Source organism: Artemia franciscana, chromosome 16 (assembly GCF_032884065.1).
Source record: "Artemia franciscana chromosome 16, ASM3288406v1, whole genome shotgun sequence".
In the NCBI taxonomy this organism is placed as follows: Eukaryota; Metazoa; Arthropoda; class Branchiopoda; order Anostraca; family Artemiidae; genus Artemia; species Artemia franciscana.
Window position 1 is genome coordinate 37,149,814 of NC_088878.1, and position 17,091 is coordinate 37,166,904.

At 35.1% G+C, this 17,091-nt stretch overlaps 1 protein-coding gene across 1 annotated transcript in view; it reads right to left on the minus strand.

Moving 5' to 3' along the window:
* LOC136037409 (prostaglandin E synthase 2-like) overlaps positions 1–17,091 on the minus strand; it is an 87,392-nt gene that overhangs the window by 29,142 nt on the left and 41,159 nt on the right. Inside the window, exon 5 of the mRNA XM_065720163.1 lies at positions 4,622–4,733. Coding sequence (XP_065576235.1) covers positions 4,622–4,733 — 112 coding nt within the window. The remainder of the gene's footprint in view (positions 1–4,621; positions 4,734–17,091) is intronic.

Genomic DNA, 17,091 nt, shown 5'->3' on the forward strand with positions numbered 1-17,091 from the left:
TGGTTCTAACCGCAACCACAACCACAACTTGAATTAAATTAAAATTGTTATTTTAGCATAGCGACATTCCGTTCAAAATTGAACGAATGGGAAAAAAATGAAAATAAAGTTAAAACACAGACAAAATACTATTTATCCATTCTTATCTTCTTTTTCTAGAACAAATAATGTTTTATTAGAGACCTGTACGTAAAGGATATATACATTATACAGTAAGGAGAGATACCTAAATCCTTTTTCATAGGGTCACAAGCGACCAAGGGCTTACCCTTGGAAAAGACGACGAATGGAGCAAAATGGAGACATTCAGGTTAAATCTTTGAGGAAATATTGTTTCTTAAATTTTTATCTTCATTTCTTTGAAATTACTCAATTACATCTAACCATAACTTTGTTTACAGTTAAAGCATGAATAACGGACTGTTTTTTAATTCAAAAGCGAAAAAATAGTCCCTTTGCCAGTTTGGCCAAACTGATTTTTTTTTACAACAAATCGCATAACAAGGTACAACCTAATAAAGAGGACGAAAAAACAATTTTTTATTAGAAGGCTATACGTACAGGGTATATGTACCAGATGGTAAGGTGAGATACCCAAATCCTTTTTCATAGGGTCATAAGCGATCAGGGTCTTGCCCTTGAAAAGGAGACGAATGGAGCAAAATAGAGCCATCAAGGTTAAATCTTTGAGGAAACACTATTTCGTTAATTCTTTTCTCGTTTTGAAATTATTTAATTATACCTTACCACAAATTTGTTTACAGTTAAAATGTGATTTATGGACTGTCTTTTCAATTCAAAAACTAAAAAAATAATCCCTCTTCCCTCACCAATTTGGGCCAATCAAACGTCTATTTTTGACAAGTAAATTGTACAGTTTGACCCTCGTTAAAAAAAAAACCTTTTACGTGCAGGTTACGCTTTTGGTGGTTACGCTCTTCAGTACAAATAATATTTCCATTTTGTCTGTTCTTATCTTCTTTTTCTCGAAAAAAGGCTTATTAGTAGCCTGTACCTACAAGGTATATGCATCAGATAGTGAGGTGAGATACCCAAATCCTTCTTCATAGGATCATAAGCATTTCAGTTCGCTCGAGTTTAATAAAAATATAACACTCATAACATACATAATCTCTCTTCTCTATGCAAAAATGCATGCTGAGTCCCTTATCACCTCAAAGCTTATTACGCCCTATGGATCTCCCTCCACTCCTCGATACAACCATGGCCCCTACCATCAATATCACCCTTACAAGTCCCTACCATTTCATCCAGGTAGGATGACATCGACCATGCTCTTACCTTGAAAATGAGACGAATGGAGCAAAATGGGGATATTAGGGTCAAATCTTTGAGGAAATATTGTTTTTTCAATTATTATCTTCATTGTTTTGAAATTATTCAATTAAATGTTACCATAACTTTATTTACAGATAAAGTATGACTGATGGATTGTTTTTTTTATTCAAAGGCGAAAAAATAACCACTTTGCCCTCTACCAATTTGGGAAAATCAAACATCTTTCTTATTTATTGACAAACAATTGGGTACAACGTAAAAAACAGGGCGAATAAATGTTTTATCTAAAGCCTGTATGTGTGGGGACTAGATACCTGATAGCAAGGTGAGACACCAAAGTTCTATGTCATAAACGAATTGGTTGAAATACAATTCTAGCGTTCAAGGCGTCAATGTTTCAAATTTCAGTGGTGGTTTGTTACTATTGAAAAAAAACTACTGTTAATGCTGTTGCTGTTGCAGTTGAAATATATCGATGCTGTTATTGCTGACAAATATTTACTGTTGAAAGAAAGTACTGTTACTGTTGTTACTACTACTGATGAAATATACTGTTACTGTTATGGCTGACATGTAGTTATTGTTTAAGGAAAATGCTGCTACTGTTACTGTTGAAAGAAAACACTGTTAATGTTGTTACTGTGTTTCTGTTGCTGTTGAAATATACTGTTACTGTCATTGCTGACAAATATTTACTGTTGAAAGAAAGTACTGTTACTGTTGTTACTACTACTGATGAAATATACTTTTACTGTTATGGCTGACATGTAGTTATTGTTTAAAGAAAATACTGTTACTGTTGTTACTGTTACTGTTGAAAGAAAATACAGTTACTGTTGAAATATACTGTAACTGCTGTTACCGTTACTGTTAAAATACATTGTTACTGATTACTGACGTATAATGAATGTTTAAAGAAAATACTGTTACTGTTCTTACTGTCAGTGTTGAAATAAAACGCTATTACTATTGTTGCTTTTACTGTTGTTACTGTTGAAACATACTGTTACTGTTGTAACTGTTGAAATATACTGTTAATGTTGTGGCTGTTGGAATATACTGCTACCCTTATTCCTAACATGTAGTTACTGTTGAAAAAAAAATAGTGTTACTGTTGCAGTTGAAATCTACTGTTACTATTGACATATATTTACTGTTGAAAGGAAACACTGTTACTATTATAAACATACTGTTACTACAATTAGTGTTGAAAAATACTGTAACTGTTATTTTTGACATATATTCAATGTTGAAAGAAAATAATGTTATCGTTGTTGCTGGTACTCCTGAGATATACTGTTACAATTGTTACCTTTGCTGTTGAAATATAATGTTACTGCTATTGATGACATGTTTTACTGTTGAAAGAAAACACTGTTACTGTTGAAATATACTGTAACTGCCGTTACCGTTACTGTTAATATACATTGTTACTGATTACTGACGTATAATGAATGATTAAAGAAAATACTGTTACTGTTCTTACTGTCAGTGTTGAAATAAAACGCTATTACTATTGTTGCTTTTACTGTTGTTACTGTTGAAACATACTGTTACTGTTGTAACTGTTGAAATATACTGTTAATGTTGTGGCTGTTGAAATATACTGCTACCCTTATTCCTAACATGTAGTTACTGTTGAAAAAAAAAAAAATAGTGTTACTGTTGCAGTTGAAATCTACTGTTACTATTGACATATATTTACTGTTGAAAGGAAACACTGTTACTATTATAAATATACTGTTACTACAATTAGTGTTGAAAAATACTGTAACTGTTATTTTCGACATATATTCAATGTTGAAAGAAAATAATGTTATCGTTGTTGCTGGTACTCCTGAGATATACTGTTACAATTGTTACCTTTGCTGTTGAAATATAATGTTACTGATATTGATGACATGCTTTACTGTTGAAAGAAAACACTGCTACTGTTGAAATATACTGTAACTGCTGTTACCGTTACTGTCAAAATACATTGTTACTGATTACTGACGTATAATGAATGATTAAAGAAAATACTGTTACTGTTCTTACTGTCAGTGTTGAAATAAAACGCTATTACTATTGTTACTTTTACTGTTGTTACTGTTGAAACATACTGTTACTGTTGTAACTGTTGAAATATACTGTCAATGTTGTGGCTGTTGAAATATACTGCTACCCTTATTCCTAACATGTAGTTACTGTTGAAAAAAAAATAGTGTTACTGTTGCAGTTGAAACCTACTGTTACTATTGACATATATTTACTGTTGAAAGGAAACACTGTTACTATTATAAACATACTGTTACTACAATTAGTGTTGAAAAACACTGTAACTGTTATTTTCGACATATATTCAATGTTGAAAGATAATAATGTTATCGTTGTTGCTGGTACTCCCGAGATATACTGTTACAATTGTTACCTTTGCTGTTGAAATATAATGTTACTGCTATTGATGACATGTTTTACTGTTGAAAGAAAATACTGTTACTGTTCAAATATACTGTTACTGTTGAAAGAAAGTGTCTATAGTAAGTTAACAGCACACGCGACTGTAAAGTCGCAATACGGCCACAATGCCGTATTCTTTACCTCTCTCTTCTTTACCTTTTTTACTGTTGTTACTCCTACTGATGAAATGTACTGTTACTGTTATGGCTGACATGTAGTTACTGTTTAAAGAAAATACTGTTACAATTGTTATTGTTACTGTTGAAAAGAAATACTGTTACTGCTGAAACAGACTGTAACTACAGTTATCGTTAATGTTAAAATATATTGTTACTGATTGCTGACATATAGTTAATGTTTAAAGAAAATGCTGTTACTGTTACTGTTGAAAGAAAACGCTTTTACTATTGTTACTTTTACTGTTGTTACTGTTGAAACATATTGTTACTGTTGAAATATATTGTTAATGTTGTTGCAGTTGAAATATACTGTTACTGTTATTGCTGACATGTAGTCACTGTTGAAAAAAGGTTGTTATTGTTGCTGTTGAGATCTACTGTTACTGTTGACATATATTTACTGTTGAAAGGAAATACTGTTATTGTTAAAATATACTGTTACTGTTATTACAGTTATTCTTGAAAAATACTGTAACTGTTATTTTCGACATATATTCACTGTCGAAAGAAAATAATGTTATTGTTGTTACTCTTACTGTTGAGATATACTGTTACTGTTGTTACTGTTGAAATACAGTGTTATTGTTATTGCTGACATGTTTTACTGCGGAAAGAAAATACTGTTAGTGTTTAAATATACTGTTAATGTTGAAAGGAAGTGTCTATAGTAAGTTAGCAACGCAGGCAAATCGTCAACAACTTACCATAGAAAAATATTTAAATGCTTGAAGTGCTTCTTCCCAAGTGCGATACACATTTGGCGACAATTGATGAACTAAGGTGGAGTCTGCCCACCGTCGCCACTTCCTCTCCTCCCTATAATCATAAATATAAATTAATTTTAAAAAGGGTGATAAATGATAATTAATCATGATAGAGTACTAGATGCCGAGCTTTTAGCTATTTGGAAAATAATAAAGTTAGGCGAGAGAACTTTTAGGTATAGCTCTAGACCTTCTTTTATACTCTGAAGAAATCTTTTGAAGTATCTACCACTATCCTCTCCCCTCTAAAAAGTATTAGCCTTTGATGAGCTTAGATAAACTGTGTGGTATAAAAGGGAATCTTCGATAAATACATTTATAGCACAAAGGAGGTCCAGAGAAACTTTACTAAATACTGAATGATAAGGTTTTATAGAATTAAGAGTAATGTGTCTTTAATGATAAAAACAAACTAGTATAGCTTAAAACCCAACTCAAATCATTTTATTCTCCAGCGTTATGACAGTTTTAGACCAGTCCTCTAAGCTATTTTCTAAGCCTTAGAAATGGGAAAGCATTTTTCCAGGGAATAATGCTCTGAACTCTTCCTTCAAAGGTTCAGTCTCCTAGCTCAACTATTTTCCAAGACAGCAAAGAAACCCTCATCTAAGTTGTATCTTGATTGTTATGTCAAATTCAAGATTGTTACTCAAAGCCTTTTGCTGTGGAGGGAGGTACAGTCCGTATTTTCTATCTGATAACTTGTCAAAGAGAAGGACCATTAGCACTTTAACAAAATTGTATATTTTTAGCCGAAACCTCCAGATTAGTGCGTATCTTCGAGCGTGCTTCGCGAAGTTTCCGAAAGATATAATTCTAAATGGACCCTTGCAAGAGTTAATTTTAAACCCAGCCTTTCCCTTGACCTCTTCTGAGCAGTTGCGATTAATACTGTTTAGGAATTCGTCAGCTGAGAGGCGGTGCGATATTTTTTCCAGCACAACCCAAACACGTAAAAAGACTTGGTTTTCAAAACTTTAAGGTAAGGTAAATCTTTCTTCAGATAAATAATTACAATAAAATCGCAATTCTGGCCAACGAAGAGAAGAGCTCAATGTGCTAGCTGAATTCAGAAGTAACAGTAAAGCAGCACAAACACCTTCAGACAGAAATAAGATAAGACGAAAGAACAAGCAGTAGACGCCGAAAATAAAGAAAGAGCGGAGAAAAAAAGAGCAAAGGCCATTCCAGGGTAAATATAAATCAATAAAAAATTAAAACTAAATTAATCATTCGCAACTCCCCACCACGCGACAAAGAGTACTGTAAAACCCATTTTTTCTCAGACGGACGATTTTTTTTTTTATTATATTCACCTCGTTAAACAGGCTGAAATTGACGTAGGCTAAGACCAGCCATAAATTTTTTGAGGATTAAAAAAGGAAGGGAAAATATGAAAAATGAAAATGAGGAGAGAATAAAAGATAAAATAAAATATAAAGAGAAAAATAGAAGGAAGAAGTTTAATTTTGCTAAAGAGGAAACATACTACAAACGAAAACAATTTACCACAGCAAGGTATAACTAGGGAATGAAGACAAAAAAATGTACCCCCCCCCCTATAGATGATGCAGGGGCCTACAAATTTTCAGAATCAATAAGTTACTTCACGATGATAGTAATTCGAAACCTCATACATCTGAAAGCTAGGCTAAGTTGGCCATGCCTGAAGTCGACGGATTTTTTTTTTTTTAATTTGGGAGTTTTTTTTATCAAGCATTTTGTATTTATGATGTTTTTCAGGGAATTTTTGATAAACTATTTTTTTGAGGAAATAAGGAGATTCCTCGTCCGTGTGAAAGTCTGGATTACCTACAAATTCGATCCTTAATAGAGATACAGGAAAATATTAGGTCTAAACGTTCAGTGCTTGAACCAAAATCCAAAAACCTACCCGAACAAAAATCGATAATTTACTGGGGCGAAAATACATGCTACGTTTACCAACGTAAGACAGACTGGACTTTTAAACAGTTTGTAATAATAAATTGTAAGTAATGAACAATACGTGCCAATAGTAGCTAAAACTATACAATAGGTACCACGGTTACAAGATACAGGGTGGTCCAAAAGTCAGTCTACAGTTATCAAGTAGACTTAAAATTATAACTGACAATTTTAAGAATTCTAAATTTATTAATTAGTTATTTGGGGATGATAAAAGGACCTTGCAAATTGATCCCTTTTCCTAAAAAACAAAAAACAAAACAAAACAACTTATTAGATCCCTAGAACTTGCTAAAGATAGGATACATATCCAACCAACAGGGAAAGGCAGCAAGTCTGTTACCCAGCCTGATGGGCAGCCGGAATCGAACCCTGAAACAGTATTGTCAAACAAAGCATCAATCCATTGTACTTCCAGAGTTTCGTACAGTTTATGAAAAACTAAATAAAAATTAAGAATGATTTTTAGCTATTTCAGTTAGTTCAGATTTTTCTTGAAGCTAGCTTTACGGTTAGCCTCACTTTAGATTTATACCCCAGAGCCGTCCTGGCCGAGTGGGTTGGTGCGCTGGATTCGGGATCCCTTGTCTGAGAGGACGCGGATTCGAATCCCAGTGTACCCAATTCTTCAGTTTGGGACGTGGGGTCAGTGGCGTGACTCTGTAAGCTTAGCCAGAGTCGACCCAGCTCTAAATGGGTACCTGGAGAAATCTGGGGAAGGTAAACAGGAAGGGTGTGCGAAAGCACAGGATGGCTGGCTCCCAACTCCCCATTGCACTTCCTGGCTGAAGGGCCAAGAAACGGAGATCAGCACCGCCGGTACGGACTGTAAAGTCTAATGCCGTATCCTTTACCTTTTTTTATTCTCTGAGGATTGTTTACTAAGTAAGTAACTTCAACCATGCAAACGGCTATTTTTTAATAAATCTACTTTTGAGCCACCCTGTACATGAGATTGTTCCAAATAAGTCTAATTCATTAAGTTTATACTTACCCCAAATAAATTATTGGCGTAAATAAAAACAAAACACACTTGGATCTTACAGTCCCTACCGGCGGGATGATTTCCGTTTCATGGTCCCTCAGCCAGGAATTGAGGGGGTTGGGGACCAGCCATCCTGTGCTTTCGCACACCCTTCCTGGTAACCTTCCTAATAATTCTTCAAGTACCCATTCAGAGCTGGGTCGACTCTGGCTAAGCTTACAGAGTCACGCTACTGATCTCGTCCTAAACTAAATAACCAGGACTCGAACATTTAGCGTAAAGCCTTTCGCATAATTCTACAAAAATGAGAAAAACATCTTCAAATAGGGGGAAAATTATTTTAAAAAAAGACACTCTTGACGAAAACTACACTATGAAATTCATCATGCCCCTATACCCGATGACAAATTCGAGTCAACAGGAAATTTTCGATTTGTCGAGAAGGTTGGTCACGAATGTGTGCTTCTCTGTTTGTATTCTTTTTCCCAGAGATGACTCAATCAAACAAGTGATCGTCAGATATCGAAAGAGGGCTCACTCAAAACGGAAATCCAAATTTCTAGTGCCCTCTTTCCTGTGCAATTTTTTTCTGGTCTCAAACGATTTTAACATATAAACGGAAGACAAACTTTTATGGCAAAATGTCATCGAGCTAAAATATGAGATAGGTACTCGGTGTGGGAAAAATGACAATTTATAAAAATTCGACACATTCAACAGTATGACTCAATGGCATAGCGTCGGTCGGGGATGTCATCGACCAAAATGTCATCGAGCTAAAATCTGATAGAGGCATTCGGTGCAGGAAAAACGAGAAATTATAAAAACCTGACGCATTCAATAGTATGGTTCAATGGCATAGCGTCGATCGGGGATGGCAAAGCAGTATATTTCTTGCAGAGGGGGGGGAGGGATTTGACATAGCCAATTGGTGTAGAAATATTGAGAAATTATAAAGTGCTGGTGCATCAAAGGAAATCCTGGCGCAAGCACCTCTAAAGATATTAAATAATGAAAAAAAAAACTGAAAGTAAGGAGCAGCATTAAAATTAAAACGAACAGAATTTTTTCAAAAATTGAGGGGGCCTACCCTCTCCTCAATCCCTCGCGCTTCACGCAAAAGTTTTTAGTTATAGAAAAGGGGTCCAATCTTATCTTAATTAATCCGCCCTTGTGTTTCAAGAACCGTTCTTAAAGAATTGAGATAAAAAGTTAAACTTTGCTGTAAAGAGTGAGGTACGGAGGAGAGGGGATCCTCCGTCATATACGGAATAGTTTCTGTTCGTTTTAAGTTTTAATGTTGCTTCTTACTTTTAGTTTAGAAAACTTTTTTTTTATTTAATTTCTTATTGGTTTTCCAATAATGCCGGAAAATCCACCTCCCTTTTCCATGTAATTGATTTAAAAACTTTTTCATAAAACAAGTTTTTAGAAGAAAAGTAAAGAGCTCCATTAAGCCAAGAATGAGGAAAAATAAAGTCGAATAATCTTCCAAGCGTAAAACTACCACAAATCACAATCAATAAATAAGTGGCTGATAACGCCCATACCTTCTCAAGACCAGAACATAATTTCGATTGGAACCTGACTTGCACCTGAGCTCTGTAGGGCTGTGTCCACCTTGAAGCCATTGTTATATGCTCTTTGGACTATTGTGAACAAAATGGCTATCTCGCCATGTTGATTGGATGTATTTGGGTGAAAACAGGTTGCCAGGGAGGGGGGCTAGCTGACCTACAATTTTGGCTCTTAAAAAGAACTAGAACTATACATTTCCAGTCAAATGAGCTTCCCCTAAAGTTCAAACAACCACGCCTTCTATAAAACCTTATATGCCCCGGAGATATAACTTACAACCCTGGCCCCCAGACTCTGGGGGGTTGTGTCAATCCCAAACGCCATGCTATTGATCTTTGAACTGCTTTTGAACAAATGGCTATTTAAAAATATCAGTAATATTGTACTTCAGAAAACATAAATTTCTTAATATAATACCTTAATAGCTATAATATATAATTATCAGTTACTAATCTTAGAACAAACTTATTTTGTCTTGTGTTTTTTTAAACAAAATATCTGTTTTACGTTCACTCTCCCGTTGAAAACTCAAAAGGCATTGAACGAAAAAATACGTTTAAAATGTTTCAACTATTTTAAATTTAACAAACAAAAATTATTAAAACTTTAATAGATATGTATCAGTATGTGCATACTAAACTGACAATCCATTGCTATTTTCTTTCAGTAAAGTGCAAATTATTTTCTGGTCTTGAGAAGGTAGGGGGGATGTCAAAGACATAATTTCCATATGTTTTAACTACGCTGAACGCAATGGCTATCTCAAAATTTTGATTTGATGTGTTTTGGGAATTGATAGGTGTAGGGGGCTGTTGTTGCCCTCCAATCACTTTTGACTGATAAAAAGGGCACTAGCCCTTTCAACTTCCGATCGAATGAGCCTTTTTTGAAGTTTCTGCGACGACAAATGGCCAACTTAAAATTTCCGTCAGATGCATTTCGGGAAAATACGAGGTTTGGGGGTTATCCACCCTTCGATCACCATCAATCTTGAAAAGGAGACTAGAACTGATTACCAATCCAATGAGCCTCCCTCCAAAGTTTATACGGCCACCCTTTTTATACAAACCTTATATGGTCCCAGAGCATAACTTACAACTCTTGCCCTGGGGACTATGGAGGGGGGGGGGAAGTTGTCATCCTTAAAGACAATTTATGGACCTTTCAATTACAGCTGAAAAAATGGCTATCTCAAAATTTTGATTGGATATGTTCGGAGAAATGATGAGCGCGGGAGAAGGGTTAGTTGCCCTCCAAACATTTTCTACTATTGAAAAGGGCATTGGCCCTTTCAATTTCCAATTAAACGAGCTCTTTTCGAAGTTTTTATGACAACAAATAGCCATCTCACAACTTCTACGTAGATAACTTCGAAGACCACACTGCCTTTCCATGACAAAAGTAAAACAGTTCAAAATAGGAATGATACCTTTTTATTGACAGTGAATATATATAAAATTATTTAACTGGATATTTCGAACACATATACGGTGTTCATCATCAGCAGTAAAACTAAAAGACATGAATAAAAATAGACAAAATTTATACCTAATTAACTAATTACATATAGTTTATTGCTCTTATTTTTTTCAATGCAACAGCGGAGGCAAATCTCTTTGACCTTTTCGGTACTTGTACTTGTGGAAGCTCTTATGTGGAGCGTACTAACCAGAATTTAAAAACGAGATAGCTACAACATCATAATTCTATTTCATCGTCTTTAAAGCAAAATACCAAACCTGAAGATTTCACGTCGGCCCTCTCGGAACATATTTTTAATTTTCCAAATCATTTTATTTTGTTTGAAAATGTTTCTTGATTTCTAGGGACCAAGGTTTAAAGCAAATTTTCAGGGAAACAATCGAAATTAAAAAAATTCTATTCAAGACTAATTCCATAAACAGAGATACAGGTGAATTTGGATTGAATTCAATTTATGATAATTTACTGAGGTCAAATAAAGTAAATATCACCTCACCTAAGAGCTATGACCTCTGTCCAACTAATGTGTCAAATAAATCTAATGAACCGGAACCGAAAAGGTCAAAGAGATTTGCCTCCGCTGTTGAAATGAAAGTTTATTAGTTTATTAGGTATAAATTTTGTTTATTTTTATTCATGTCTTTTAGTTTTACTGCTGATGATGAACACTGTATAGGTGTTCGAAATATCCAGTTAAATAATTTTATATTTATTCACTGTCAATAAAAAGGTATCATCCCTATTTTGAACTGTTTTATTTTCTCACAACTTCTATTCAGATGCATTTCAGCAAAGTACGAGGTGTGTGTGTGTGTGTGTGAGGGGGGGGGGGTATCCACCCTCCGATCACTCTCAATCTAAGAAAGGGCACTAGAATTTCTGATTACCAATCCAATAAGCCCCCCCCCCCCCAAATTTTACACGATCACCCTTTCTATATACACATTATATACCCCAGGGCACAACTTATAGCCCTTGCCCTGAGGGCTGTGTTGGGTTGTCATCCTTAAAGAATTAATTTCCGGACCTTTAAATTAAGTTGAACAAAATACCTATCTTAAAATTTTGATTGAATGTGCTCGGGGAAATGGTGGACGTAGGATGAGGGGTTAGTCTCCCTCTCCAATCACTTTCGCCTATTAAAAAGGGCACTAGTTCTTTCAGTTTCTATTCAAATGAGCTCTATTCGAAGTTTCTCCGATAACAACTGACCATCTCAAAATTTCTATCAGATGTATTTCGGTAAAATACGAGGAGGTGTAGGGGGTTTCCGCCCACCGATCACTCTGAATCTTAAACAGGGCACTAGAACGTCTGATTATCAATCCAATGAGCCCCCTCTGAAGTTTATACGATCACACTTTCTATATATATACCTTACATGCCCCAGGGCATAAGTTACAATCCTTGCCCTGAAAGGTCTGGAGGGGGGATGTCATCCTCAAAGACATAATTTTTGGACCTTTCATTTACGTTGAACAAAATGGCTACCTCAAAATTTTGATTTAATGTGTTTGGTAAAATGGTGTTCGTGGGAGGGAGAATCGTTGGCCTCCAATCACTTTCGACTATTAAAATTTTCCTTTCAATTTCCAACCGAACGAGCCTTTTCTAAAGTTTCTACGACAACAAATGGTCATCTGAGAATTTTTATTAGATGTATTTCAGGATAATACGAGTGGTCGGGGGGGGGAGGCTATGTACCCTCTGATCACTCTGAATCTCAAAAAAGGGCACCAAGGGTACTTATTACAAATCCAACGAGAACCATCCGATGTTTATATGATCTCCCTTTTTATACATACCTTATATGCCCCAAGGTTATAGTTTACAACCCTTGCCCTGGGGGATCTGGGGGGGGGGTCATCCTCAAAGACATCATTTCAGGACTTTTCAACAACGTTGAACAAAATGGCTATCAAAAAATTTTGATTCACTCCTTACTTACTGCTCCTCAAAATTAACCATATAATTACACCATAAACCATAATTAACCATATATGATTAACCATATGGTTAATCAAAATTAACCATATAGACTGTATATTACCAACAGTTAAAAAGTATGGCTTAGTTGCATATGCTCTGTTGGGGATAGTAAATTTCTTGCAGGGGGGAAGACATACCCGAAGCTAAACACTGCATTACTCGGGAGGAAGTTTATTATTTTTGCGAGATGTAGTACATATCCATACCTTTAGTTGTATTTTCATTTTAAAAAATCCTTCCCCCTTCCCCTATTCTGTCATGAACTGGCACCACTCCTGGATAGCGCCATTCTAACAGTTCTCTTTCAAACAGTTTGTGGTAATGAACTGTAAGCAAGGAGCGACCCCACTCAATAGTAACCGAAACTCTAAAAAAGGATTTTGATGCCAATAGATACACCCAAAGAATTGGATTTTTATGCTGATTTTAAATATATAAGTTTCGTCAAGTTTAGTCTTACCCATCAAAAGTTACGAGTCAGAGAAAATTGCCTTATTTTCGAAAAAAAGGGGAAAACACCCCCTAAAGGTCATATAAACTTGAAAACCATACCATAAGATTCAGCGGATAAGAGAACCCTGCTGTAGATGTTTCAAGCTCCAATCTGCAAAATGTGGAATTTTGCACTTTTGTCAGAAGAAAGATCACGGATACGTGTTTATTTGTTTGTTTTTTTGTTGTTTTTCCCAGGGGTGATCGTATCGACCCAGTGGTCCTAAAATGTCGCGATAGGGCTCATTCTAACGGAAATTAAAAATTTTAGTGCCCTCTTTAAGTGACCAAAGAAATTGGAGGGCACCTAGGCCCCCTCCCATGCTCATTTTTCCCAAGGGCAACAGATCATAATACTGAGATAGTCATTTTGTTCAACACAGTCGAAGAACCTAATAATTATGTCTTTCGGAACGACTTTATACCCCACAGTCCCCGGGGAGGGGCTACAAGTTACAAACTTTGACCATTGTTTTCATATAGTAGGGGCTATTGGAAAGTGTACGGACGTCTTCAGGGGGACTTTTTCGTGTTGGGGGGGTGTGTCGGGCGAGGGGGTATGTGGGAGGATCTTTCTATGGAGGAATTTGTCATGAGGGAAGAGAATATCCATGAGGGAAGAGAATCATGTGGGATTTTCTAGCATTATTAAAAAAAAAAAAACAATGAGAAAATAAATAATTAGAAAATTTTAGCTGGAAGTAAGGAGCAGCATTAAAACCTAAAAATAACAGAAATTATTACGTATATAAAGGGGTTCGCATAATTTTCATTCTGTAATTGGAGCATATAATTAATATAATCAAAAAGTTCTGCCGAGAACAGGTTTAAAGTTACATACTTTTACATATAAATTGTATATTACGTACATATAGATTGGTAGATTTACTCAATAATTCATTCAAAAATATATTTAAACAATAAAAGATGAATGCTTTATCATATTCACCTGAAAGGCTCTATGGCCGGCTGCAGTGTTGCAACAGCAATACTGCAGCTAAACTGAACATCAACAAGTTTGCTATTTAATTATTCAAAACTGAACTTGTTTTGTCATTTCGGTTTTTACGCCACGAATGTGACTAAGGCAAATGTTTGTGGCACATAATTGGAATTAAAGAATATAATTGAATAAAATGAAAATTGAATATAAAAGAATATAATGAATATAATAGGAATGGACATATAATTGGAGTTCACTCCTATCAGGAATAAATTAAAAAAAAAACAAGTTTTTTTAAATGAAAGTAAAAAGCAACATTAAAACTAAAAACTAGCAGAAATTACTCCGTATTTGGAAGGAGCTTTTCACCTCAACGCCCCGCTCTTTACGCTAAAGTTTGACTCTTTGTCTTAACTCTATTTTTAAAACAGTAAGATAGCGTAAAGAGCGGGGCGAAAATTACGCATTTTTGTAGATAGGAGCTTGAAACTTCTACAACAAGGTTCTCTGATATGCTGAATCTGATGGTGTGATTTTCGTTAAGATTGTATGACTTTTAGGGGGTGTTTCCCCCTATTTCCTAAAATGAGGCAAATTCTCTCATGCTCGTAACTTTTGATGGGTATAACTGATCTTGATGAAACTTATATATTTAAAATCAGCATTAAAATGCGATTCTTTTGATGTAACTATTGGTATCAAAATTCCTTTTTTTAGAGTTTCGGTTACTATTGAGCCACTATTACCATGAACTGTTTGAAAATGTGGAATTTCGTCAGAAGAAAGATCATGGATGCGTTTTTATTTATTTTTTTTTTTCAGGGGTGATCGCATCAACTCCGTGGTCCTAGAATGTCACGAGAGGGCTCATCCTAACAGAAATTAAAAGTTCTTGTGCTCTTTTTAGGCGACCAAGAAAATTGGAGGACAGCTAGGCTCCCTCCCACGCTATTTTTGTTCCCAAAGTCGCTAGATCAAAGTTTTGAAACAACCATTCTGTTCAGCATGGTCGAAAAATCGAATTAATATGTCTTTGAGGACGACTTAATCTCCCATAGTCCCCGGGGAAGGGCTGCAAGTTATGAACTTTGCCCATTGTTTACATAGAGTATTGATTATTGGGAAGCATATAGACGTTTTCTGGGGGGCCGGGGGGAGAGGGTTTCGTGTGAGGATCTTTCCATGGAGAAATTTATCATAGGAGAAGAGAATTTTCATGAAGGGGGGCTGGATTTTCCAGCATTACCTAAAAAAACAATGAGAAATTAAATTAAAAAAAAGTTTTTCACAACTGAAAGTAAGGAGCAACAATAAAACTAAAAAAAATTAGGAATTGTTACGTATTTGAGGGGGTCCTCAATACCTCGCTTTTTACGCTAAAGTATTATTAGTAATTTCAAAAGGGCTATTTATTCTAATTAAACGGCCTCTGTGATTCGGGGGTCATTCTTAAGGAATTTGAACAAAATTCAAACTTCAACGTAAAGATCGAGGTACTGAAAGGGGGCAAACCCCCTCATACATGTAATAAAAATATACGAATGCAGAAGTTCGTTACGGAATTTAATTCGTAAGTTACGTATATTTATTACTAATAAAAACATTCGTAAATAAAATTAAAAAGTTCTAGTGGCCTATTTAAGTAGCCAAAAAATTGGAGGGCAACTAGGCCCCCTCCCCCGCTCCTTTTTCTCCAGATCGTAAGATCAAAATTTTGAGAAAGCCATTTAGCAAAAAAAAAAGCAAAATTCGTTTTAATTATTCATGTACGGTGAACCAAAATCAAATTCTGCATTAATTCAAAAACTTTCAGAAATTAAATAAAAAAACAAGCTTTTCAACTGAAAGTAAGGAGCGACACTAAAACTTAAAACGAACAGAAATTATTGCGTATATGAAAGGGGCTGTCCCCTCCTCAACGCCGCGCTCTTCACGCTAAAATTTGACTCTTTCTTACAACTCTACTTTTCAAAACAATAAAAAACTTTAGCCTCAAGAGGGGGACATTGAGGAGGGGACAGCCCCTTTCATATACGGAATAATTACTGTTCGTTTTAAGTTTTAACGTCGTTCCTTACTTTCAGTTAAAATAACTTGTCTTTTTATTTAATCATGTGCTAAAAACCGCAACAATACAAAGTAAAAAATTGCAATTTTAAACCAAGATAAAACAAAAACTAAGTCATTGACAAAAAAAAAGTCATTCACCCAGAAAGCTAACATTATCTTATAGTCCTCATCATTTATATAGCTTAATGAAAAACCGGAATAATAACCTCAAGACACTTTTTTATAAACGACTGGGGCTATTGAAATTATTTGATTTATTTTGGCAATGTAATGTGGTAACACTTTTTGGGGGATTTATGGAGGCCAACGAACCTTGTGAAGCTAAGGTATTTTAATGAGCAAAAAAGAGAGAAAAACATTTAATAAGCCCAAAAGAAAGAAAAATAGAACCGAAAGAAAAGGAATTGCCTTACAAGGGAACCGAAGTCAGCAACGATTTTAGATGTAATTAAATAAAAAAAAACTAGTTTTTTTAACTGAAAGTAAGGAGCGTAAGCTTTTAACTAGTTTACTTTTGAAATAGGAAAAGAGGCTTTAATCACATTCTTTACCATGAGCAATCATAAAACAGTCTAATATCTTCATTTTTTCCAGAGACGTAGCTATTACCCTCGAGCATTAATTCAAAAACGTTCAGAAATTACATAAAAAAAAACTAGTTTTTCTAACCGAAAGTAAGGAGTGACATTAAAACTTAAAACGAACAGAAATTACTCCGTATATGAAATGGGTTGTCCACTCCGCAATCCCTCGCTCTTTACGCTAAAGTTTTTAATTGTTTTAAAAAGTAGAATTGTAGCAAAGAGTCAAACTTTAGCGTAAAGAGCGAGGGACTGCGGAGGGGACAACCCATTTCATATACGGAGTAATTTCTGTTCGTTTTAAGTTTTAATGTCGCTCCTTACTTTCAGTTAAAAAAACTAG